We start from the raw sequence: 25,294 nt of genomic DNA, 5'->3' as shown, positions 1-25,294 counted from the left end.
TGCTTCACTGACCTGCATTTTCCTGGCTTCTCTTGAGAGGGAAAGGCCTCTGCAGCCTGTGGTGGAAAGAAAAGCTCTGGATCCCTCTGCAAATTCTTTAATTTAATTTCCTGTTGTTGTTCAGTGTCACTGATGGTCTCTGGAGCTGTCACTTGAACAGATGCAGTGCTGCTTTGCTGACAGAAAATGGAAAAGCTGTTTGTTTTGTCAGTGGCATGAAGCAGGTGCTGGCAGGGTCCTGCCCCTGTGCTTTCCTCCCAGAGCACAGCAGAATCCCAGGGATGCTCATCCCAGGCTGCAGGGAAGGGCTGAGGGTGCAGAGTTTCTGAGCCAGGAGCCTTCCCAAGCCCTGTAACCCAGTAGATGCTTCATTGCTTTATTCCTTTAACCTCCTGCAGGCAGAGCTGCTCTTAAAGGGACCTCATTTCCCCCAGCCTCTTTCTAATCCAGTCTCTTTCTTTTTGTCTTTCTTATGTTTTAGATTCCTAAAGGTGTTTGTGCTGGTGCAAGAACCTCGGGGCGAGCTTGTCACAGAAGGAGAAACAAAATGGTCTGTTTACCCTGCAGGCAGTAAAAACACACCCATGGAAAGCCAGACTCCCACTCTTGTCTGGAGTTCCCACTTGAAAAATTCAGGCCTAAATTCCATCCCAGTACCATTCAGATGCTTGCTCTTTCCCATGGCATGCTACTTGTGGCTCGGATTTCCTTATCAGCCTCTCCCACTCTTCTGCCAGCCTGGCACAGCCCCTCTGTCAAACATAACACACACTTCTCCCAGCCCAGTCCCTCTACTTCTGTCACAGATCTGCTGGCTGTCCTTGGACAGCCAGAGAGTCCCAAGCATGTTCTGGTCTGTCTTCTGTCCCCTTGTCCCTCAGTCCATCTGGATGTGCACACTGCTCCATCAGCATTTCACATGGTGCCTTCAGTGCCAGACCTGCAGGTTCCTCTCAGCAGAGCCTGGGAAGGAGGTGGAAACCTCCCTGGGACAGTGTCACAGCAGCTGGACTGGGCTCTCAGTCTGTCACTATTAAATCTGATCCACAATGCATCATTCAACACTCTGCCTTCCCCAGAAGGTCACTAATACTTGTCAGCCTTTATTTCTCTTTTTCCAAATCCAGGCTGATGCTCATTCCAGGTATTAAACCCCTCTGACCCTGCTGTTTCCTGAAACCCTTCAAGCTCACGTATGTACTTGTTTTCCTGCTTGTTCTGTCTGCCCCCTCCTGTGTCCCTGCTGTTCCTCACACACACACAGACACACACAGACACAGACAGTGGCATTTTGGTTGGCAGCCCTTGCTGCTGCTGCTCACAGCCCAGTTTGGCTCTGGTTTCAGCCTGCATGCTCGCCCTGTTGCCTTGCCTGCGCCCACCTTCCTCAGGGTCACGTTATTTTGTGGCTCATGGTTTAATCTCTCTGCAGTTTTCTTTTGGTTGGTTTGTTTTTCAGCATTTCAGACCTGCCTTCTCTTTTTTGCATGACCTCCTGTGCGTTCTCATCAGTTCATGTTGGAATAACAGAGTTTTTTTAGATAAATAAAAGAGGAAAGAAAAAAAAAAAAAGAAACTGCACTGTTTCCTTCTCCCATCTTGTCATGGACTGGACCTGGACCCAGCAGCCAGACAGGAATTGTGACCAGCCTGTTCTCATATGGTTTGGTTTGGAGCAGAAGTAGGATAAGTGATTCTGCACTTTATCATGTCATACAGTGGTAAGAGAGCTACAATATCTCCAAAAATCACATGATCTGGACCTCAGCTGCCTAAAAAAGGGTTAATTCCCTCTCTAAACTTCTACAGACTTCCATATTCTAACTTGGTTTCCCCTGAATTGTTACCATTGCTTGGGTTTTGCAGTCATGGACATGTTTGAGCCCTGCAAGAATCAGTTGCCACTAAATAGCTCCTGAGGGCCAAATTAATTCTTGGATCCACATCTTGTTTGGGGGAATCTTCTGGCTGCAGTCCAACTCCAGCATATTCTGTACAATCCCCACAAGTAGAGAAACATGACATGGAAGCCACTATGGACAGTGACCCCAAAATGAAACCTCTCAGGGTTTGTTTGCAGGCAGGTGAGTGTTGTTCTGCTGCCTGCTGGGCTGTCCTGCAGGGTCAGCACATCAAAACACAGCCCAGAATCTCAGAGTCTCTGTGTTGGGGATGAAGGGATTTTTGAGCTGGGTTATGTGTGGTGTTCATAGTTCTGTCCCTTTCTCTCCATTTAAGATGCCAACTTTTGTTTTTACCAAGTCCCTCGGTGCTACAGTACGTCCTGTAGCTGCTGTGTGATAGTGCTTAAGAGTTGCCAGCATGAACCAGCAGAAGGTTTGTGATTTAAACCCAACCCAAATGTGCTGAGCACAGGCAGCACCAATGCAGGGGCTGTTCTGCAGCACTGGAGGGTCACAACCCATAAATCACTGCCTTATCACTGCTGCTGCTGTGCTCACTGAGCTTTCAGATCAAGAGCAGGATGGGATCCCCTGGTTGGCACCTGTGGCTTTGTGGTCTCCACCTGCCAGGGGATCTAAAGGGTTGAACAATTAACAGGTGTGCAAAAGTATCCTTAAAATATTTTTAGCTGCAGTATTTTTATTCTCGTGTCCAATGCACTGTTGAATCAGCAGCTAAGAATTCACTTTCACCTATTGTTGTGCCATCTATGTAAAAATTAGATCAAAGTTTGCTTTTCTATATTTAATCTGGGTGGACAGTATATTATTGTCAGCCTCTGTGGAACATTGGAACAATTGCAATGTCTGTGTTTCAAAATTGTGCTGTAGAAGGAGCATTAGCTTTAGCTGATTGATTGATTCCTGAAGTTTTATTAAAAGACCATGTATGGAGTTTTTATAAACTTGGCAAGTAGTTCCCAAAAGCCTGGATCTTAAAACTTATTTAAGAAATAGTCACAGTCATATCTCATAGTCTGCACATGTTTATTCTGCTGCTGTTATTCAGGGTAATGAATAATTTTTGTAGAATTTACCTTTGGCAAACGCTGAAGAACTAAATATGTGACTGGTTTATAAAAACTCTGCTTGGATTTACTAATCTTGCCCAGCAGCGTGGACTGTACATCTTATGAAATTTCATGATGCCCAGCAAAAGTCTCTAATGCCCTTTCTTAACACCTGTAAATAGAGAAGAAACATATTTACTGATACTCAAGGTTGTGTTTAATGCTGAGTATTTTTCAGAATTTCATTTAGTTTGATGCATATTGTTCTTTGGTTGTTTTCCTGCCTGAAATGACAGAAGCCCTAAAAGAAGCCAAATTCTATTTTAACATGATGATGTTGAGCACTTTTTTATTTGTATATGTGTGTGTATGTGTGTTTGAGCACTGATCTCGAGATCTTGGTGGCATCTCAGTGTTGTGACTTCATTGCCAATGTAAAAGGTTCTGGTGTTGCCCATTCATTTCTGGAGACAGAATTCAATCAAATAAAGTGCTTCCATTTGAAAGCGAATATTGACCTTGTAGCAATGAAACAAAGTCATCTGCATATTTAAATAAACATTTAATTCCAGAAATACAGTTTCACTGGACCCTTTTGATCAGCCAGACAGGAATTAAAATGGATTTGTTGCTTTTCTTTCCCAACAGAAAGGTTGGTGCCTCTTTGCTGTGGCTCTTGGGGCTGTTGAGGTGCAGCCATTGCTCTCCAGGAGCTGCTGCTTCCCTGATGTGTCCAGTGGGGAGCAGGAATTTGAATTTGCCTGTGGCTGCTGCTTCAGCACAGAGGAATTCAGGCTAAAACTCCCCAGGGCTGCTCTCTTACTCCTCATTATTCTTCCTGACTGTGGGGTGGATTTGGGTTTTGCTTCCAGCTGTAAAATGTACATGGATCAGGTGGCTCAACACATTCCAGTGTGGTGCTGGTGTGATGTTCTCTCCTCAGAAAAGTGAGGACGCGTTTTCACTTGTGCTACCTGTTGGCTTTGGTTTTGTTTTTTTTTATTTTGTATTATTTCCTACTGGAATTTTCAGGAGTAATAATTTGGCTCTTCTGTAGTCTGTCCTACAGAGCTGGGTCCCATCAGGTCACTTTAAGGTTTGATTTTATCAAACTTTGACCTTTCCAGCTGGCATTGAAGAGAGAAGGAAGTGGTTGGGTTGTTTGTTTGTTGTTTTTTTTAACTTAGTCATGTGAGGAGAAAGGAGAATGGGCTGTTGTGGCTGGAGCTGGTGTTGGGAAGGGCAGGTGCTTTGTGCTTTTTCAGTAGGAGCCTATGAGAACTGGAAACCTGGGGGAAAGATTTCATCTAAAGAGAGAGTTGTACCATGGAATGCCTGTGGTGAATGCTCTGGTTTAGCTGGAAGCCTTGGCAGATGTTTTTGGTGCTGATTGGTTTTATTTTAAAACTCAGGCTGCTGAAACCCTGGTAGGGAATGGTTTGGGCAGGGATGTGTGGATGTGCATGTGTGTCCAACACAGCAATGCCTCCCTTCAGCAGATAATCCCAAAACCAGGCACATTTCTGGGACTCTGGCTGAGATGTACAATTCCATTCAGGTGTGCAGGGTCGTGAATAATGTGTGTGTGTCTCTAGCTGAGAGAAATGCCCCCAGCTCCTGGCCAGCTTCTCCATCACCCCTTGGTCCAGGTCACTGCAGAGAGCCCATCCAAGAGCCAAGATTTGCAGTTTTCCCACTCAGTAGGTGACACCTGGTGGTCCTTTCATCTGACAAATAATCTAGAGATTATTTTTGTTTAATACAGTCAAGCTGCTACATTTCTTCAGCAGGGTTTCAGTTGTTCTTTGCCAGCACTAATTACCATCCCTGTCAGCTCAGGACAGATCAGGGCTGCTTGTGACAGGCTCTTGGTCTTTGCTTTTGGGCAATAATGAATAGGAGGGGGTGTTCCTCTGGCTCTCACTTGGATTTATCTTTCACAGAATCAGCACTGCTGATTTAAAATAGAAAAGGCACAACCAAAGGGGTGGGGGAGAGCTGGGGGTGTAGAGCTGAGCAAAAAGGGGGAAGAAAATGAAATAAGGTTTTTGTGTGGAGTGTTTGTGTCACAGTTACAGCAGAGCAATGGCTCTGCTCCCAGGAACAGGGACACAGGAACTGAGCTGAGGGCAGGGAGCAGAAAATCTGACACTGAGGTTTGCTCCATCAGTCCCCACTGCATGAACAGTTCTTTCTGCTCCTCTTTTTTGCAATTAGCAAAGGAACCTGATAAAAAAGGGGGAAATGATTTGCAAAGTGAACTGATAAGAGATCAGCATTGGCTGTCTGAGGTGTGCTCAGAAGTGCCACAGTGGAGCTGGAGGAAAGCCAGGCTGCAGTTGGAGCTCGGGTGAAATCAGGATGCAGAACAAACCCTCCAGTCCTTGACCAGGCAGAGCAAACCCAGAGCAGCCTGGAGCTGTTCGTGCACCCTGAGGGCAGCTCTTGGTGTCTCTGGGAAGGTTTGGAGCTGTTCAGTTGCTCAGGTGAGAGATTTGTTTGGAAGATCCAAGTTTGGACAGCTGACTCCAAGCTGCTCAAGAACAAACTGCATGTTCTTATTACCCAGCTCCAGCTGAGGCTGCATCACTCACTTGGGCAGGGAATTCCTGCTGCTCCAGCCCCTGGGGCTGCTTCAGCAACTGTAAATTCCCAGTGCCAGAGCCTGGTGTTCCCTGGGAACAGCTGCTGACTGTGTTACCAAGGGAGGGGAATGGACCTGCAGGGGTATTTGGCCACAAAACAGTGACAGGAAACTCTTGGAGAATCCTGGAACAGCTCAATGAAACTTCAACTCCTTCCCTTGCAAGTTCCAGGATAATAGTATTGTCCATGAGCTGCACATCCAGGCTTTCTGAGGCACTCTCAGGTGCAATGGGGTTAATGAAAGGTGGAGGGAGGTCTGAAGGGGTACAGGATGGTTTAGTGGCCTCAGGCTCATCTTGCTGAAGGATCCGTCCCTACACAGCCTCTGCTCAGTAGGAAGTTTGGATTTTATTTCACATTTAATTTTTTTAAAATTTTTCTTCCTTCCCCACCCAGCTCCCTGAGCTGTCAGCCCCTCTCACCAGGCAAGGCAGGCCTTGTTGGATGCACATGAATTTATTGTACCACTTTGAGCACAAGGTCTAACACTGAAGCACAGGAGTGTCATTACAGTCTGTACAGCACCCTCTGAACACAGAACACAGACATGCAGCCCTGCAGGCTCTGCAGCACAGCAGGGCTGCTGCACTGGGGAATAAAGACAGCTTGGAACAATGAGAATCTCAACAGTGGCTCATTCTCTGACCTCCCCTGGGGCCTGGCTGGGTCTAAACAAGCATCCCATGAACAGAACTGTCAAATTAACATGCTGAATCAATTATAGACAGTTTTTAGAGAAGTTGTTATGCAACAAATGCTTTATCTAAAACAAAATGAAAAACAAAAAAGAAAAAAGAACCATGAAGGCCACATTTTTCTTCTCAAATTCTCCTGTCCTACCCCCTTCTATCTCTAAGTCAAGGAGCAGCCTTTCCCTCCCTCCCACGTTTCCTGAGGAGCTCAGGAGGTCCCAGCTCCACTCAGGCTCCACTCAGGCCAGGCTTGGTGCTGTGGCATCACCCCACCATGAACAGTTTGGCTCCTCAGGCCCAGCTCTGCTCCATTAAACTGCTCTCAAAGCCTTGCAAAGATTCAACTCCTGCCTTGCTGCAAAATTAACAAAAAGGATGTTAAGAATGGCCCTGCTGAGAAAAGTGAAGTTTGGCCTTTTTTGCCCTCATTTCTGTCTTTGCTGCATTGGTGGCAGCAGATTTGGGAGCAAATGGATTCAGTGAGCCACTGCACACACAAAGGACATCTGGAATGAGCTCAGCACACAGGTGGGGCTTGTTTGCACAAAGGGCTCGTTCCTAAAAAGCTGCTTCACCATTCTGGGCCCCTCCCCAGCCCCAGGTGCTCCCTCTGGAGTGAACAAAGGGGCCCCTCCTCAGCTTCACCCCCTCAGGGAGTCAGACACAGGCTCAGGGCAGGGTCAGCCTGAGGAGGCTTTGGGAAGGAGGAGCCTTCCAGCCTTGTTGTCCAAAAATGTGCTGAACATAGGAGAGCAGACACAAGGAGAAAATAAAAATCTGCAGGACCATGAAGGTGTGGGTTTGTGAGTGAAAGGAGAAGGGAAGAGCTTCTTTCCAAATTTCTTAGTTGACTGCAACTGAATTTGCAAGAATTCAATAAAGAGCAAAACTAGGAAGTTGTGACAGCACCACCAGCACAAAACCACAAGAGACTCTGTGGCTTTACTCAGACTCAAACCAGGTTTCTCTACTTGCACCACTGCCTGCTGGAAACATAAATAATGTCTCATTATCTTTACACGTTTGAATTAAAAAGAGAAGTGCCAAAAGCAAAACCTGCAAAGGAGCAGAGCTCAGTGCACTGGGGCCAAGCTGGGAGTGCTGGTTTGGTGTAAGCAGAGGGATCAGCTCAGGACAAGCCTGTGACCGTGGCTGCAGCCAGAGGGGAGGTGCAGCTCTGTGCCAGCCTCTCCCAGCACCACCCCGTGCTCAGAGCCACACGAGAGGAGGAGGAGGAGGAGGAGGAGGAGGAAGCCTGCCTGCCCCGGGAGTGCTGGGGGAGCTGCACACACCTCGAGTCCCAGCCCAGGGAGGATTTGGACCCCGCAGGACTCCCAGCCTCCATCCCCCACAGCGGTACCTGTGCCGGCCCTGCCCTCTGCCCCCTCTGCACACATCACACTGCTCGAGTCTCTGCCTCAATCTTCTGCTCCCCGTGGAGGTTCTCCAGCTCCTGCACCTGGGCCACGTTCTGTCTGATGGCGATCTCGGGCCCGCCCCCGTACAGGGTGCTTAAATAAACCCAGGTCTCCTCGGAGATCTGCCCGTAGTCAGCACCTGCAGGGGAAGCAGCAATCAGCGGGCGCACAGCAGGGAAAGGTCAGGGCCCCACCACGCCAGGATTTCCCCATGAACAGCTCCCCCCAAAGGCCCAGCCCAGGAGCAGGAGGAGACACCCGGGGTCTCTGCACACAGCCCCTGCAGTGCCCCCTCCTGCTGGAAGCACCAGGGTGTTCTCCATCAATCCATGGCCACAAGCACCACATCTCCACATCCTTTACATCCCTCCTCTTCCAAACCCTGCCTTTCCTATATAGAAATTGTTCCTAATATTCAATCTAAACCTTGCCAGGCACAACCTGAGCCTGTTTTAACTTTGGGAGCTGGACCACAGCAGATGCTGAGAGAAGACCACATCAAAAGCAACACAAGATCAAAGCTCCAGCACAAAGGGGAGTGGTGGAAGGGGCCTGGGGAGCAGCCAGGCAGGAGCTGGGGGTCTGCAGAACCAGTCAGCAGCAATCTGGGCATGCAGGAGCTGCCTGGCTCACTCAGAGAAGGGGCAGGGCAGAGTTGTCATCCTCTGCAACACCATCTTGCTCTGTGATTTCATTAAGCACAGCCAGACCCAGTGGAACAGTCTCCTTTACCTTTTAGCAGCACCTCAGGCAGCAAGCACCAGCCTTACCCTGCTTGACTTGCACGTGGCCACCTGGTTTTGTGAGGGCAATCTTGGTGTTGTCAATTGGTCCAGGGGGCTCTGTAGGAGAACAAACATGTCAAAAACCAGCTGATTTCCTTGCTGCCTCCAGATTCAGATGCTTTCCTAACTTCTCTAGGTCATTTTTGTCCTGCCCGGGAGACCTGCAGGCAGCCACAGTGGCTGGTGCCTGAACCTTGCCCAGCCAGGGGCAGTGCTCAGCCAAGACCCAGCAAATGGAGTCATTTCCATTCCCCCTGTGCCCCTGACAGACCCCCAGTGTCTGATCCTTACCATTGTCCTTGCCCTTGACAAAGGCCTCCCACTCCCGGAACCACTGCATGCTGATACAGTAGATGACACTTGGAGACTCCTCTGCCTGGAAAGCCTTGTTCAGCTGGGACAGCAGCAACAGAGAAACAGAAAGGATTCAGCCACTCCTGAGATCTTGGGGAGCCCTTCCATTATCTGTAAGGCCAGTTCTCCAGAAGAACCCCATGGAATTCCCTCCTCACCCCCTGTTCTGCTCACAGAGCAGGCACGAGACAAGGATGGTCTCACACTCTCTGTCTGCACAGCATTGCCCCTCTGCACTGGGGAAGCCCAGGCCAGGCTCCTGGCTGTGCTGCAGATCACATTCTGCAGAACAGGCATTTTCCAGGCCTGCACTCCCCAGCCCTGCCCTCTGCCTTGCTCCAGGTGCTTCCCAAGCCAACCTTGATGAAGGTGTCGATTTCGATCCTCCTGCGCTTGGCCAGGGCTTCGATCTCCACTTGGCAAATGGAGCACACGTACAGATGGTTCACAGCAGGGCCACCCCCAAACCTGGGCACAGGAGAGGCAGGGCAATGGAGAACTGCAGCAGAGTGGAAACTCTTCCCAGCCCTGCATCCTACTGACAGGGATTTTTATACCATTTTTGGTGAGGAAGGTGCATCTGCAGCTGAGGGCACAGAGCTGCCTTTACTCAGCCATATTTTCCTCTTCTGGCTTATCTCTTGTTATCTTTTTGGGACAGGCACTGATACAGCTCATCCTGGCTTAGATCAGGACACTCTACAAATACTGGGAGAGAGAATGGAATGGCCATATTCACCTGTTGTAGAGATATTCCCACACATTCTGGGGCAGAATCACAACCAGGTCATCAATGTAATGGTATTTATTAGGAGGGATCCCTGTGGAGGAAAGGCAAGAGGAAGAATTAATCAGGGATCTCATTACTGCTGTGTACAACAGACACAGATAAGAAGGCAGATTTTCCATTCTGAGAACTCTGATTCCAGAATCTGCATTCTTTGCTAATGGAAGACAGTCAGAAGTTCATTAACTGTGGAGGTTTCTCAATCCACAGCCCTAATTTCTAATCAAGTGCTTCATTTCCAATTTAGAAGAGAGATTTACACTGAGGGCTCCCCAGCATGGCTGATGAAACAGCAGCAGAGTCAGTCAGATGTGCTATCAGCTCCCTTCTCCAAACAAACCCCGAGGGGCAGCCCTGCTGACAGGGTAACACAGATAAACCCTGCCCTATCTGCTTTCTACAGGTTTGTTTTTAAACACAGAACTGAAAACTGTTGTTTCCCAGCACTAAACATCCCCCCAGGCCTCCAACCAGCAGCACAAAGGGTAATTGTCTCATCCCTCCCTGAGCAGGCTGGAGTTTCTGCCAAAGAGATTCCCACTGCAGCTTCCCCGAATCAGGATAGCAGCTGGAGCTTTTTCCTGCATTTGGAAGCACCAGAGGTGCTGCTCCCAGGCCCAGCAGCCTTACCTCCATGGGAGCACAGAAAGGTGTGGTTGGTGATGGGCCCAGGCTCAGCAAAGGTGTTGAATTTATTGAGCCACTCTCGAGAGATGTAGAACTGGAGCAAACTGTGCTCCTTCATGCTGGCCAGGGACACGACCTTCTGACGCTCTCTCACAGCCTCCTCACTGCTTTTCCTGGAGCAGGGAGGGGAGAACTCCATGTGGGAAATTCATTTGCAGGTGCTCTGTGCCCAGGAAGGGGCTGAGGGCACAGCTCACCTGTAGAACAGCACGTAGGCTTCTGCATTCTGCACCACGGTCTCGTGCACCTCGGTGACGTACTGGTCATCGAACTCGTACCACTGGCCATTGATCACGTTCTGGCAGTAGGCAATGTAGTGCCCACCTGCAACAGAGCACGGCACTGCTGGGATCTGCACTGCAGACAGAAGGCAGGCCTGGGATAATGGCAGCAGCACAAACAGGATTAGCTGCTGGCACAGAGCAGAGAGAGAGAAAAAAAGAAAAGGATAATTCCTGTTCAGGCAAGCTTTGCTGGAGCAGCAGAGCCTGGCACTGTCACCCTGATTTGCCTTCCTTGGAAGAGCCTCTCAGCAAGACTGAACAGTGGGAAAGGGTTTGAGCCAAGCCTGTGGGGAGGCTGAAAGAGCTGCAGGGGATCTGTCAGGAGCTGCTCAGTTCACTTTCCAAAGGGCAGAGGCTGAGAATGGAGGGGGTCTCAGGAGGCGCTGGCTACTCCTGACCACCCTCCTGCCCCACTCCCACCCTGCTCCTCTCCCAGACAGGGACTCACTGCCAGCCGTGCCGTGGTGACAGATGACAGACAGGAGGTCGTAGGTGGTGATTTGGGACACACACTCCTTGGCCAGGAAGGGTCTCAGGTCCAGCCCCTCCAGGGGGAAGGAGACGTGGCTGTTGATCTTGAAGGAATACATCACCTCGTGCCGGAACCGCTTCAGGTGGATGCAAAGGATCTAAAGGACCAAGGGACAGAGGACACCAAAGGGCAGTTTTGCCATGGCAGCTCTGGGAGCACAGCACATCTCTGTGTGTCTGATCCTTGCAGGAGTTCTTTGCCTGTTTCTCATGAATCCTGCTGGCTCATCAGCTTAGACTGAGAAAGCCTCTTCTGACCTAAATAGAGATTTGATATTTTTGCCACCAAAAACCCTGCTGATTTTATTCTACCTCTGGCCTCCTGACCTCCTCAGTGGCTGCTAGAAGAGAATTAGGAAACAAGGTGCCTTTACCCACCTCTGGGAGGCGCAGGACTTTGCAGTACTTTACTCCATTCCGCAGCCTGAGGGAGGAAAAGAAACGAGCTGTGAGGACTCTCTAGAGCAAAGGCATAGCTGGGTCTTGCTCCGTTTGGAATCCAAGACAAATCCTGAATTCCAGCAGAATTGTCCAGGCAGAGGACACAGCAAAATATCTGACAGCAGTACAGAGAAATAAAACTCCAGACATGGAGCACAAAACAGATAATGCCAACTTACTTCTTGCACCGTTCACAGCTGTACATGTTGTCCCCTGTAGAGAGAGAACAGCCATTATGCAGCTGCTCAGAGCACACAAGGCTGACACAGCTACCTTTCCAGACAGTGCAGAGAAAGCAGATTAAGAGCCTTTTGGGCAGGCCAGGGATGAGAAAAGATCAAAACAACTTCTGTCAATAAGTGTGGGCAAGAAAGGGATGCAGCCAATTAGCAGGAAGGATGAGAAAGTGAAGAAACTGAGGAGCCACAGCACTCAACCAACCCACAGCTCTGCCTGCTCCTCACTGAGGACACTCTCACCCAGATTTCCCACCCCTGAGCAGGTAGAAAAGTTCCCTCCTGCTCAGAGATGCTGAGCTGCAAACTTTTGGCATTGCCAGTCTCTAATGACACACAAGACAGGATTTCTAGGAGATTTAATCTGCCTTTGAAATGCTTCAGGAATGCTCCTCCATGCTGTCAGACCCCACAGAAAAAAACTCACCCTTCAACTCATCTGCTGCAAAAAAGGCAGCAAGGCAATCCTCCAGGGTCACCACGGGACCCCAAAACCAGCTAGGGATACAGGACACCACAAATCTGCAGAGGAAAGGGATTAAGAGTTATAAACAAAACAGCTGAATGCTTTGGCACACAAAACCCCAAGTGGATGATAAATTTCCTTCTAGCTGTAGGTCCTAAGCTCATCCCACATCCCAGAGGAGCAGGGAAAACACAGCTGCTCTTAGCTGATGTTCCTACTCAAACTGGAAATTATTTGGAAAACTACACCAGGAACTAATTTGCTCTGGAGGGCAGTTCTGAGGCAGCAGTGAGGGGTGATCAGCTTCACAAGAGCTCTCAAGGTGTGTGACAGATCCAGAGGAGCAGTGACAACTGCTCCCCATGAAAAGGCTCAAAGTCCTGTGAGGTGCCACACACTCCAAGGAAAGGCTCCAGGTGACATCCCAGTGTTAACAGCACTGGTTAGGGACAGCTGCTTCCAGCACTGCAGGGCAAAGCCCAGAGAACAGAGGTGCTGCAGAGGGAACACACCTGCGGATGTACTCCATGATGAAAGCAATCCAGCCCTGTGAGGCATAGCTGTCCCCACATGCTCCTGTCTTGGCTGGCACATTTTGGTAGATGGCAGAGTGCAGCTTGGCCAAGTCCTCCTTCCCTGGGATTGGGAGTGACAGGTCCTGGAACGTCTCCACTGTTGTAGAAACCTGGAAATACCCAAGAGGAACAGGTCAGGGTTTCCCATGTGCGTAATGGAGCTGGCACCTGACCTTCATCACCTTTTATCACTGCTTGGATTTAGTCTAGGCTAGAAACCTTATCTGGCAGCAGGAGCAACTCAGTGTGGCTAATTATTCTTCCCTGCTGTCAGCACTGACTTCTGTCATGGGCTTTGTAGCACTGGACTCAGTTTCCTGATGTGAATGTGATACTGCTGGGTCAACTCAATAACACAGATCAGCAAACACAGAAACACATCTCCTTGGCATGGCAGATTCTCACCCCTCCCCTGCCACCACCTATGGCCACATTAGCTGCATCCTACAGGGTTTCAAAGAGCAGCACCATTCCCCAGAGAGAGATCTACAAGCCCAAAGCCTGTGCTGGTGACTGGGAGGCCCAGGACACTCACTCTGTCACAGGTGAGGCACTGCACCAGGCTGAGGATGGAGCCGTCGAAGATGTCGGAAATCACACTGCGGTACCGGAGCTCCTTCTTCTTTTTGCCAGAGGCCTGCATCTGGGCTGGAGAACAGGGAATGGCCCTCTCAGTCTCCGCAGAGTCACACAACCATGAAAGAACACAGGACAAGCATTGTCCTCATGTTCAGATCCCATCCCAGGGACATGGTGAGGCAAAGTGTGAAGAGACATGAAGGACTCTGCTGCTGTATGTGGTACAAGCGAGAGGAAGCCAACTGAGCCAACACCAGTTGGCTCTCAGGAGGCAGAAATTGTTGTACTGGAACTCCTCTTTCCAGCCTTTTACATGTTTAGAAGCCCAGCCCTGCCACAGACAGTCCCTGGTTTTCTGAGGTCTTGTGACACCTTGCTCCAAGCTTTGCATTTCACTTCCTCTCCCCCTCTGCCTCTGCACTTTGTCCATTTTTTTCCTCTCTGACATTTACCACGTGTTCCCCAAGTGTCTCACACTGGAGAGGACTCTCCACAGCAGGGACTGGCCAAATGCAAGGTTTTGTATAACAACAAACCCCATCCCCACACACACGTGCAGGCAGACAGAGTGGTTTTCATGCAGCCAGAACATCTGCAGCTGTGCTGACCTCAGCCAAAGGGATGAATAAAGAATGTCCTCATGCAGCAGCTGGAGGGACAGTGGTACAAGCACAAGCCATTGTGTTTGCAGACTGTGCAGCACTGAGGGATTTTGATTTGCAATTTGCTCTGGGATGAAGGGACCAGTTTGATAACAACACAAGCCAGGCTCTATTCTGCAGCCTGACAGGCTCCCAGCACTGCAGGGACATCTGCAGCCCTAATTCCATTCCTGTGAGCCCAAGATGTCCAAGAGGCAGGAAGTTCTGTCAGTAACAGCATCTTACAGCTCTCTGGCCTACATGCCATGAAATTCAAGTCTGGCAAACAAATGTTTATATATTTCCACACTCCCCTAAAGGGACAGAGCCTGTGCCTGGGATTTGAGAGCCATTTTATTAATGACAAACACAGTACACAGATGCAGACATGGATCATTTCAGGCTCCACACTAGAACATCACTGTGCCCAGAGCTTGACTTTATCTGCAGGTTTACTGCAGTCTTTGCCAAACACTATTTTAGAACACCCTGACGTCCAGGGGAACCAGCACTTAGAATCCGTCATGATTCTTGATTAACAGATGTTTCTCTTCCCTCCTCTACATGCTCCCCCCTTTGCATCCCAGCAATCCCTCTTTGCCCTACCTTTCTTGAGTATGTAGGAAGGTCCAAGCCTGGCAGGACTGGAGCGGGGAGGAGAGCTGGACAGCTTGGAGTGCATCTCATGATGGACTGGGCTGCAGGGGCGCGAGGAGCAGCGTACATAGGCATCATTGTCAGGTTCTGTTTGGGAAAAGGGCACTGCTGAAAACCCCAGCTATGAAAGGCAACTCCACTGCAGTCTGTGTCAGTCTAGCTCTGTGTTCCAGCACAGAATCTTTCTCAAAGGCACAGTGCAGTGTCCATTAACTGTGCTGCTTGCACAGGCTGGCAGACACAGCTCCCTCAGCCACAGGAGAGAGTGCATACGGAGCTGTACCTAACAGCTAATAATTACATACTAAAAATCCCCAGAAAACAACCTGCCATTTTTTCACACTTATGACTAATTAGATTTTGCAGCTTGCTCCTGTAGCCCTAAACCACACAGACAGCATTGCTGCCTTCAGTGCCAGCTGGCAGAGTAAGACTCTTACATAAAGAAGCGTTGAAAGATCGGATATGTTCAGCTTGAGGTGACTCCACACTGCTGCTCTCTTCTTTTCCCTGAGACACAGAAATGCTCACACTGCCTCTCCCTTTTCTCTCCCCAAAGTCCACAGTCCAACATTAGCAAATACCTTCTGCCATGCCTTTTCCACAGTTAGTATTTCCTTAGGCCAGTGTATCAAATAAAGAGATGCACACATACCCAACCTTTTTTTCTTAAAAGGCATCAATACAGTGCAGGCTTGGCAGAGGCAACTCTCACTGCTGTGCCTTTACTCAGCTCACAGCCTAGCTAAGCACCTCTCTGGCTCACTAAGTACACTTCCTTACAGAAGCAATTGTGCACAAAGGCAGGGACTGAGGAAAACCTTGGATGCAAAATCTTTTGAAACACAGAGAAGGAACAATCACACTATGTGTTTGCCACTGCACTACACCACAGTGCCTGTGGAGGATGGTAACACATCTTCCTGGAAATATCCCAACAGAAAGAGGGGTATACCTGGTGTCCTACATGGGCTGGCAGGGCAGGGAGCTGGCAGCATCTCAGGTGAGGCTCTGCCATCCACTGGCATCATTGTAGTATCAACATCTGCATCCTCATCCACCTGCTCCGAGTTGCTGCGCCGATGGCCGCACGAGAACTTCCTGTCCTTCATCCTCTCTTTCTCTGAGATCCCTCTCCCTGCTTCATCCTGGATCAGCAGCTCTGTCTCTGCCAGGGAGCTGCTGCCCATGCTCCCTGAGGTCCGACTCTGGCCCTCTCCCTCACCCCTGTCACTGCTGGAGTCACAGGAGAGGAACTCGTCCTCTGAAGGGCTTCGGTCGCCCTCGCGCTTCTCCTCCTGCTCGCTGCTGTCCAGGTCCCTCGACTCTGCCACGATGGGTTCCTTCAGCTCCTCGTGGAGCTGATCCATCAGGCAGCGCAGGAACTCCTGTGTGTCCTGAAAACCAGGATTCCATGTCAGTACCCAGCCAGAAATGGAGCAAAAGGGGAGATGGGTCCATGCACAGCTGATTCCAAGAGTGCCCACAAAGCTGAGCCTGCTCTGCAGCACACAGACCCAGCTGAACAGGCCATGCACCAAAGGGCCTGACTGTTACAGAAATGCTTTAACTCCTACACAATTAAAGGCCTAATTTTTTATCTGAATACCTTCAGCTGAAAGACTTTGAAAAGATAGAGAGCAGCTGTAGAAGGCAAATCAGGAGCACATTTATCAGGGTTTGCCACAGATAATAGGGGAAAAGCAAGGAGAAACCTGATGAAAACAGCAGGCCCTGGAGGACAGCCTCTTTCCCACAAACACATCTTAGGAACATTGACTTCTGCTCATGGCAAGCCACCTCTTAGGGCAGATTAAAATCTTTAATAAACAGGGAGAGGAACCAGAAACTCAAAGCTGTACAGTCTAGCTGCAAGCTCCTACATTCATAATACATGGTAAAAGAGCTGATACTTTGGCTTCAAAGGAGCTGCTGGAAAGCAAGCTGGTATTTTGACAACTGCAGAAAGTTAATTATGACCTTTCAGTTGTTTTATGAAGTTTGGCTTTTAGCCTGCCCTGCCTACCTTTCAAATTTATCTCTTCAGATCAGAGTTTTCCAATCCAACGTATTTCACGTCAAAGACAAATAGAGAAGTTCTTTCATTAATCATTATTTTTATTCTTTGTTTTGATTTCTTGTCACTATCACAGTTTTGATGCACTGTCACTTCTCTAGTAAATTTTCTAATCATAGTGTGTTGTTTACATTTTGTCATAAAGAACAAACAGAAGAGCTACACTGATAAAGACTTCAAAAGAAAAAAAAGGATACTACCTTTAAATAAGACTTAGTTTTGCTGTAATTCCCCAGAAAAAGAATATAGAACATTCATATCTTTGAATTTTTAGTGCAGATTTATCCAGGTTCTTCAGCTCTGACATGAATAAATAATACCAAACTCCCATAGAGCAGATATCAGCAGATCTCAAAGCTATTTATAAAGGATTTGACCACCATCATTTCAGAGGTGAGTAAGCTGACACAAGGAAATGAACTGATTTGGTACCAACAGGCCAGAGGAAAGCCTGGAAAAGAATCCAGGTCTCCTAAATGCTCTTTAAGATCACTGATATTGACAAAGAAAGGCCATGACTCCCAAGCTCTTCCTTCTAAACACCAGCACCACCACTGCAAGAATGAAATTCTCTGGTTTTGAGATAATGACATGGGTTTTTTTCAGCCCCCACCTGCTGTGCATAGCCTCGGAACATGGGATTGACAAGCTTGATTCCATGGGAGAGACTGCTTGGAACAACATAACTCGGGCTGCTCAGACATGGAAAAAGAAAAAAGAAAGAGTCAGTTTGCATATTGGGCTTGGGGCCAGTTTGTCAAACAGGCCATAACAGAGGGTGTGGTGTGTAGTTAAAGAGGCCAAAAGATAATTATGCACCTGCAAAGCCTGAGCAGAGATTTCTGCATGATCTGGGTGACAAACACACCAAGAGACAGAAACACCTTGCAGCCATTTCAGTCTGTCTTTCCAGAGACCCTTCCCCAAAACACATTTCACTTCCAGCTCTATCACATTTTGAGTGTGGGAAGTGACTCTTTCCAGAGCAGAGTTTAGCAATTAGTGACTTTGTTTGATTTTCCAGCACCATATTTGTTTCAAAATCTGGGCAGGCTGATCACCCAGTAAATGAGATCAATTCAGTCAATGTTAGAATGACATGATATTGCTTCAAAGCCTGCAGCCTCCTCCTCTACAAAGACACAGTTCACCTTGCTCCATATCTTACTTATTCCTTGTTAATAATGAACTTGAGGCAAACATGCAATGCCATTTAAATTCCTGTTTTGCTGGGGTTTATTTATTGCACAGAGCAGACATCTTCAGATTTAAACAGAGCTACATCATTTTGCACTGTCCTTTGAACAAGTCTAGAATTTGAACCAATAGCAAACCAAAATGTCACCTGCATTTTCCACTCTATTTAGTAAAAATCTCTGAATCACTTTTTTCATCCAAATTTTTTCATCAATTTCTCTGCTAATCAAGAGCAGTGCAATTAAGTGCTGGCCACTGAAGTCCATAGCCTCAAGTATTCCCTTACTCCATCATTTTTTATTCATTGCCAACAGTGACATTATATTTTTAAAAACTCTTCCTTTTAAAAAATTGTAATATTAAGAATTAATTATTTTCACTGACATCTATGTGCCCATTTCATCACTAGCAGCAGGAGATGGGATCTCCTGGATCCTAGGAAATTCTCACATCCCCATCCACACAGGGGGTTAAATCACTGCCTCAGACAATGCCCTTGTCCCTGAGGATCAGATTTCCTCTCTGCCATGCCAGAGCTCAGAACTAACACACCTCTGAAAGCTGGCCAGGGTAGATCAGGGGTCACCACTCACCGTTTCTTGTGCCAAACCTCAGACACCAGCTTCTGGTAACTTTTGCACAGGGCAGGTTTCTTATCCGTACGGACCAGTCCACCACATTCCAGGAAAAACTGTGTCAGAGGTGGGCTACAAGAGAAGGAAAAGGAGAAAAATTCAGCTCACAGAAATTTTTACTCTGCTGCTATTTATTTATCAAAACTTCATGCAGACCTTATCAAAAGCATGCTTTAAATACTGATTTTAAACCAAGGGAAGAAGTGATTCCAGATGCAGATGTGATCCTCACTTGGATCAAATGAAAAAGGCTGATCTGAACCTGCTCTCAGTACAGAAAAGGTCCTGGAATTGAGTTTCAGCAGGATGGCTAGAGAATATTTTAGGATATAGGTTATTGGAATGATATCAGTGGGAATGATAATAAAGAGATATGACATGGTTTTCTCTGGGATAAATAATTTCTGTTGCAACAGAAATGATGAAATTTTACTTCAAGCATTCATCTAAACATGAGTCTTGTACATAGCCACAAGCTGGCTGGTTCCTCAATTTCCTACTGTAACACTTCTGTTGCCCTAAAAAAACACTATTTTTTTCTGTCCCCAGACTGGCTGATCTCTCTTTGCAAGACTCATGAAGGTTTCAGATCAGAGGTGACACTTTTGGTATTTAGTGAAGTCAGTTATGACAACACTGAAAGCCCTAATGCCTACCAGTTTGAGAGAGCCTGAAGTGCTGCATTCATGTAGCAGGAGTTCCCAAGATTTTTCATTCCAGTAAGGCCTAAAGCACAAACAAGAGAGGGATGAATCACTTTCAAGATGTGCTGCTTTCTATATTCCTCCCCAAGGAGAGGGAATCCAGCCCTTTCTAGGCAGTCTCCACATTCTGCTGCCAGGAACCCTCTCAGTGCAGTTCCTACAGACTGCAGAGCTGCCCTGCCAGCTCTTTCATCAGCTCAATGCAAAGTTACCTCTTGGTTTCAAATCATCATCCTCTGATTCAGATTCGCCTTCATCAGCCACTGCAATGGGAACAGCTTTCAGAGGGTGAGCAGGCAAAGGAGAATCCTAGATTAAAGACAGAGAAATAACTATCAGTCACAGGCCTGCTCTGAAAGATGAGCTGTGAGAGATATTATCTCACATATAAATCAAGTCAGCCTCCAAGAAAAGCAGAAGGAGAAGGAAGAACAGGCTGCACTGTCTAGCCTTCTCTCTGAGGCAGCAGGGAGTGGAAATAGTGCCATTACTGCTCCCAGTATACGTGATAAAAAACATCAGGAATGAGCAGCAGTGTCACAAGTACATGGTGTTTCTGGTCTGACAGCTGAAATTTCTATGGGCCATGCATTGGAAATGAAAATGTGACAGACAGGTTCTTCTCACATGCAGATACCCCATTGGAAATGTTAAAAATAAAGTCAGAATGGATATTCAAGTCATAGAATTATAGCATCATAAATTATTTGGGTTGGAAGGGACCATAAAGCTCATCTAGTTCCCACCCCTAAATCATGTGTCTTTTTGCTGGGACACCCTGTAATTCAGGGCTAGTGTCCCCTGGCTACAGGCAGCCACTGTCAGTGAAGGTGTCCCCACCACAGCAAAGACTGCACCATGGCAGGAACCACTTGGATAATTTTACACCAGGCAAACAAAACCTGGCCAGGCTCCCAGCCCTGCCTCTGTGCCCCAGACCCACCTGCTCAGGGAACTTGCTGGGGGGTGAGGGGGGCTGGGCCAGGCGCTGCTCCAGGAACACTTCCCTCTCACAGGCATAGCACCACACACGGAACGTGGTCAGGTTCACTGTCAGGTTGTGCTTCTTGGCCTGCAAATCAAAATGAAACAACAGATCTCCTCTGGCAGCTGGCCTGAGCTGGAGTACAGGACTACCAGGGCATGGAACAGGGAAAATTTAATTCTATTTAAATGTAGGGAACAGAGAAAAGCTCACCTGTGCATGAAGTGTGCTGTGGTCAGCAAAGGACTCCCCACAACCAACATAAGGACAGCCAATCTAGAGAGGGAAAAAAGCCAAAGCACAATGGGCACATCATGTCAGACTCTTTAGAAAACAGTCTGTAACTCCAGTCCCAGCAGCAGCAACTTCAGAATTATCTTCTTGGTTTTCTAGCCTGTTTTTTATTCAGGGCCCAAAACAAGATGGAAATTTAGAATTGATGGAAATTTAGAAGTGATTTGAGAAAGAAAACCTGGAACCAGGTTTACACCCAGGCAAAGTCTCTGTTCCAAGGCCACTGCTCCAATAGGGATCTCACCTGAGCAGCCCAAGTCTGGGCATTCCAGTGTAAAAATAAACAGTCCCTGCCTGCCCCAGTGTCCCATGGATTCCCTCCCTCCTCACTTCCAAGGTGTCACCTGCAGCCTCTCCACAGGTGCCAGCAGAGGCAACACCCAGACAACAACCAGCACTGAGGAATTTATTATCTCCTACTGGGAATAGCAAGGACAGTCCCCTAAAGGGAGTGAACAGTTACATCTTGTCAGATTGTGACAGTGTTACCCTTTCAATGTTACTGGAGAGTTTCCTCTTTGGAATCCATCAAAAACCAGTGCACAGTTCTACTGTGAGCCCCTTTTTTGCTCCCCACTATTTTTTCAGTACAAATGCTATTTGAGTGAGGCCCCACTACACCATGCACACAAACAAGCCATTGTTACCTGAAGACAAGCCCAGAGGTTTGGTCCCACAGCTCCACAGGACTGGCAAGTTCCCTGTGTATTGATGATAAAAGAAGGCTTGTTGTTTGGTTTGGTTTTTAAGTAACCAAGTCCTTAAAGAATGAGAAACTTCTCTATAAAACAGCCAACCTTCAGCTCATAGTATTTCATCCCTTTCACCACACTTCCAATCAAATACACAAATGCACCACTTTAGCTAAGTGACACATTCAAGCAGGATAAAATGATGGTGAGAAATTTGTGGGGTGATTTATGGGACATGTGGGTACATCAGTGGGGGAAGGAGAGTTTCCCTCTGGAGATAGGCAGGGTTTTCTTCAAAAGCAAACATGCAAATCCATGCACAACAGCTAAAAGGGAAAGAACTGAGAGCCACAGCCCTGTACCTTGGATTTGAGCAGCAGATCATCCGTGGTCACCTCTCCTATGGAATCCAGGTGGGGACAGATGTCCCTTGTGTCCCCCATTTTCACCAACACTCATGTGAGGAGGGTTTCCTAGGACAAAAAGGATGGCTCCTTTCACTTCAGGTCAGACTGTAAGAAGATACCTGGGCATGTTTTGCATATTAGAGTTCCATATCTATCTTTAAGGTTCAGAGATTGGAACAAATCTGGCACAGTCTGGCCCCACTGCTGAGTGGCTGCACTGTGTTATTGTAGGGAAGGAGCAAAGCCATGGGGAGGAGAGAGAAACAAGTAAAGCTAATAATCCATATCATGGAATGTGCCTTCAGAAATGCTGGGAGGTGCTCAGCACACAGGCACAGCTTCAGCTGCAAAGATACAAATCTAATTAGCTCATTTGCATGAAACCCTGATGAAAAGTGAAAGGTGCTGCAGCCCATGACCAGCCCTCAGCCTGTGGTGTCTGGGAGCTTCATGCACCCAACTGTGCTGATCTGAATCTAACATTTCCTTGTTACACTTCTTCATCAAACATTAAAAATATGATTAGTTCTAAATGAAGCTGGGCAAGAGGGAAATAGACTTAAATGAACTGTAACACCGATAAGCAGGCTCCAGTCTCTGAGGAATTTACCATTTCATGGGCAGATTTTTAACAGTATGAGCCACAGAACTCAAAGTCTGTACAAAACATAACAAAACACTGTTCCACCCAGCTCATACATCCAAGCACCACAAGAACAGATGATTTCATAGCTTATGAACACAATAAACACTTTTATGGTGGTCCATGGATATATAAAAGATTTCAAATATGTCTCAGTAATATGCAGCTATAAAAAAATGAAGAGAGTTTGTGCTTTTTAAGCATAGTTTAAATAACCTTGCTCATGGCTGTTAAAAAAGTAGAAAAGAAGATAAGTGATATTAATAGCACAGACAAGGATCCAAAATATTACAGTTGGCTGGAAATGAAGCAGATGTGAAGAGCCCACATCATTGCAACAAAGAAGTGGAAAAATCTGATGAACTCAATGTTAATGACTCCAGCAGCCACATGGCTGCTACACTCTGCTTTTTTTCACATTTTGAGGATATTTGAAACAATTCCCAGTGTTATCTGGTCTGAATCACTGACAGGAGGGAGAAAAGAAAAGAAAGATTATAAATGAGTAGGCCATATCAGTAACACGTATCTTGGGAGTGGAAAGCTTGCCTAGCACCTTGTCTTGGCAGAAGATAAACCTCAAGGCTAATTTTACTCTGTTTTCTCAGCACTCTTTAGAACTCAGTAAACTGATGGGAGGAGCAAAGGGAGGAGAAATCATATGTGTATGGTGGAAAACACCACAGGGGTGCTGACCTGGATCTCAGTAACTCCTGAAGAAAAGCTTAACAAACAACAGAGCAATTTCATGCAGTTTCACAGAGAAGGAAGGTAGCACCGTGTAACAGATATTGATTGAAAATACAAATAACAAGAGCACAGCAGCTTTGACTAACACATAAAACTGGGACATTTCAGGCTCTGAGTTCCTTCACCAGAACAGACCCCTTTCCCCAAATGCATCAGCTAGTCCAATTAAAAAAGAAAAATCAATGCTACATTTGCTATTTCAGCATCCTTGATTTCTTATCTCTCTCCCAGGTGTTCCCCAGAAAATTTAATGAACAAAATACTGTTTTAAAATTAATTCCAGGCCTCATCTTCACCAGCTTAAACTAACTGGGAACTGGTTTTGAAGCACTATGTTAAGCACAGTCTTTTGGATTTGGATGGTTTCAGTGCATTCTGTGGGACCACTCCTCTCCTCAAAATCAAAACCAGGTCTTTAGACTGGGGTGCTGATCTTCCCACACAGTGCTTCCCTGTCTGAACAATGCAGGGAAAACCTCATTTTTGCCTCTCAGCCCTGACCACACACACCAGAATAAGGTTTGTGACTGTTCAGAAGGAAATATTCAACTTCTGCCTTCCCACGACTCTGCCCTAAGAGCTACAGCTGGCACACACAGCTCTAATTCTGCTCAGGAAATCAGGAATTTCATAAAAGCACTGCCAGAGAGCTGAACCGTGCTTGTCAAAATGTTCTGTGTGTGATGGGAAAAGGAGTTACCCTACAACAAGTCCTTCAGCCTGCCTTTCTCAGGCACCGCTGAGGGAGGACAGTACACGAACATGTCAGAACAGCTCCTCCGTAACTGCAACCTACTTTCAGTCTTCAGCTGCTGCCAAACCCAGCCTCTCTGCCTGCCTTCCACAGGAACACATTTCTAGGTTTTTGTTGGTTGTTTTTTTTTTTTTCTTAAAACAACTGTGTGGTTTCGTACCAAAGCTAGAGCCAGCTGTCAAGAGTTTCACATCCGTGCAGGCTGACATTCTTCGGAGCAACTGCACAAATAAAAGAAATCTTTGCATTGTTCAGCTACAAAACAACTACCAGGTCTGGTCTTGCATAACCTACCAAGGAAAGAAGTATCTGCAGTTGTGCTCCGAGACATTTTCTACTTGAGATACTGAAGAAAGAAATATTTACCGAACTGCCCTAGTGACAAGGCAGGAGCAGAAAGCAGGTGCTGCTGGCTCACAGCTGCATCAGCTATGGGAAAACCAGGAGGTTTCTGTGCACCACGCAAAGGAGAGCAGGTCCGAACACTGATTTATTGTGGGAGGTCACAACATGACTCACCTAGAGATTTAGCTCTCAGACAAAAACCACCTGCAGGAAATCCCCCCTTGCCCGCTATGTCACTCCTCAAACACAGCGGACCCCCACAATCCAAGTCCCCTCCTGACAGACGCTACAGCTGCCGGACACGAGCGAGGCTGACCAGAAACAGCCCAAAGCAGCACGGTCCCGCTCCCGGGGCCGGCAGCCGCCCCTGGGGGTGCAGGGCCGCCCCCAGGCCGGGGCACGGCAGGATCGGGGCCGGAGCCCCCGCGGTCGCTGCTGCTGCATCATCCCCGGCGCGGCCCGGCCGCCCTCCCCCCGCACGGCCCCGCCGCCCCGGCCGCGGCCCTCGCTCACCTGCGGGATGCCCGGGGCGTTGCCACCCCCGCCCCAGGCCGGGCCGCCGGGAAGGGCCGCGGGCCCCGAGCGGAGCGGGAAAGCGGCGGAGGAGCGGCGGGCGCCGCGCAGGCCGGGGGAGGAGCGGGGGCCGGGCCCGGCGGGGCGGGGCGGGGAGGGACCGAGCGGGGGAGGCGGTGGCGGCGCCGACCCCGCGGGGTCCCAGGGTCGGGCCCAAGGCCGAGGGCTCCCCAAGGAGTCGGGGCTCTGCCCCAGAGCCGCTGCTAGAGGGGCGAGCCCCGGCTCGTTCGGCCGGGGACCCAACAGTGCGGCTCAGTGCCTGGGCCAGCGGGGAGCAGCCGGGTGATGGAGCCGCGTCCCGCCCCGAGGGCTGGGCTGCAAACCCGGGTGTGGGACCCACGCTCCCCACGGCGCCTTCTCCTCACGGCGGCCCGGACAGGCACCGGCCACCGGCGGCGGCTGCGCTGCCGGGACTGCGAGAAACGGAACGAGCCTCGTGACTTACACGAGGTGTTCCCAGAAATGACCCTGCGTGGCCCGGGGTG

The 25,294-nt window shown here is 48.3% G+C and overlaps 2 protein-coding genes across 2 annotated transcripts in view; one reads left to right on the top strand and one right to left on the bottom strand.

Moving 5' to 3' along the window:
• FNBP1 (formin binding protein 1) overlaps positions 1 to 3,549 on the top strand; it is a 92,894-nt gene extending 89,345 nt beyond the window's left edge. The window contains exon 18 of the mRNA XM_059486408.1: positions 482 to 3,549. Coding sequence (XP_059342391.1) covers positions 482 to 489 — 8 coding nt within the window. The 3' untranslated portion in view covers positions 490 to 3,549. The remainder of the gene's footprint in view (positions 1 to 481) is intronic.
• A 2,508-nt stretch (positions 3,550 to 6,057) lies between these two features.
• USP20 (ubiquitin specific peptidase 20) lies at positions 6,058 to 25,123 on the bottom strand. Its single transcript, XM_059486689.1, has 24 exons — positions 24,750 to 25,123; positions 21,700 to 21,810; positions 21,293 to 21,346; positions 20,565 to 20,627; positions 20,310 to 20,438; positions 19,579 to 19,675; positions 19,319 to 19,388; positions 18,621 to 18,734; positions 17,444 to 17,522; positions 15,709 to 16,150; positions 14,703 to 14,840; positions 13,412 to 13,524; positions 12,814 to 12,986; positions 12,263 to 12,357; positions 11,779 to 11,812; positions 11,537 to 11,582; positions 11,076 to 11,256; positions 10,541 to 10,667; positions 10,287 to 10,456; positions 9,609 to 9,690; positions 9,229 to 9,337; positions 8,807 to 8,909; positions 8,501 to 8,572; positions 6,058 to 7,869 (listed from the first exon to the last, which is right to left on the bottom strand). Exons 2-24 carry the CDS (start codon positions 21,778 to 21,780, stop codon positions 7,709 to 7,711), a joined length of 2,733 nt encoding a protein of 910 aa, XP_059342672.1. The 5' UTR covers positions 21,781 to 21,810; positions 24,750 to 25,123; the 3' UTR covers positions 6,058 to 7,708.
• Positions 25,124 to 25,294: the final 171 nt, after the last annotated feature.

The sequence above is a fragment of the Ammospiza nelsoni genome, chromosome 20, assembly GCF_027579445.1.
Source record: "Ammospiza nelsoni isolate bAmmNel1 chromosome 20, bAmmNel1.pri, whole genome shotgun sequence".
In the NCBI taxonomy this organism is placed as follows: Eukaryota; Metazoa; Chordata; class Aves; order Passeriformes; family Passerellidae; genus Ammospiza; species Ammospiza nelsoni.
The sequence above is the reverse complement of the archived record's forward strand: the minus strand, read 5'-3'. Positions and strand labels throughout refer to the sequence as shown.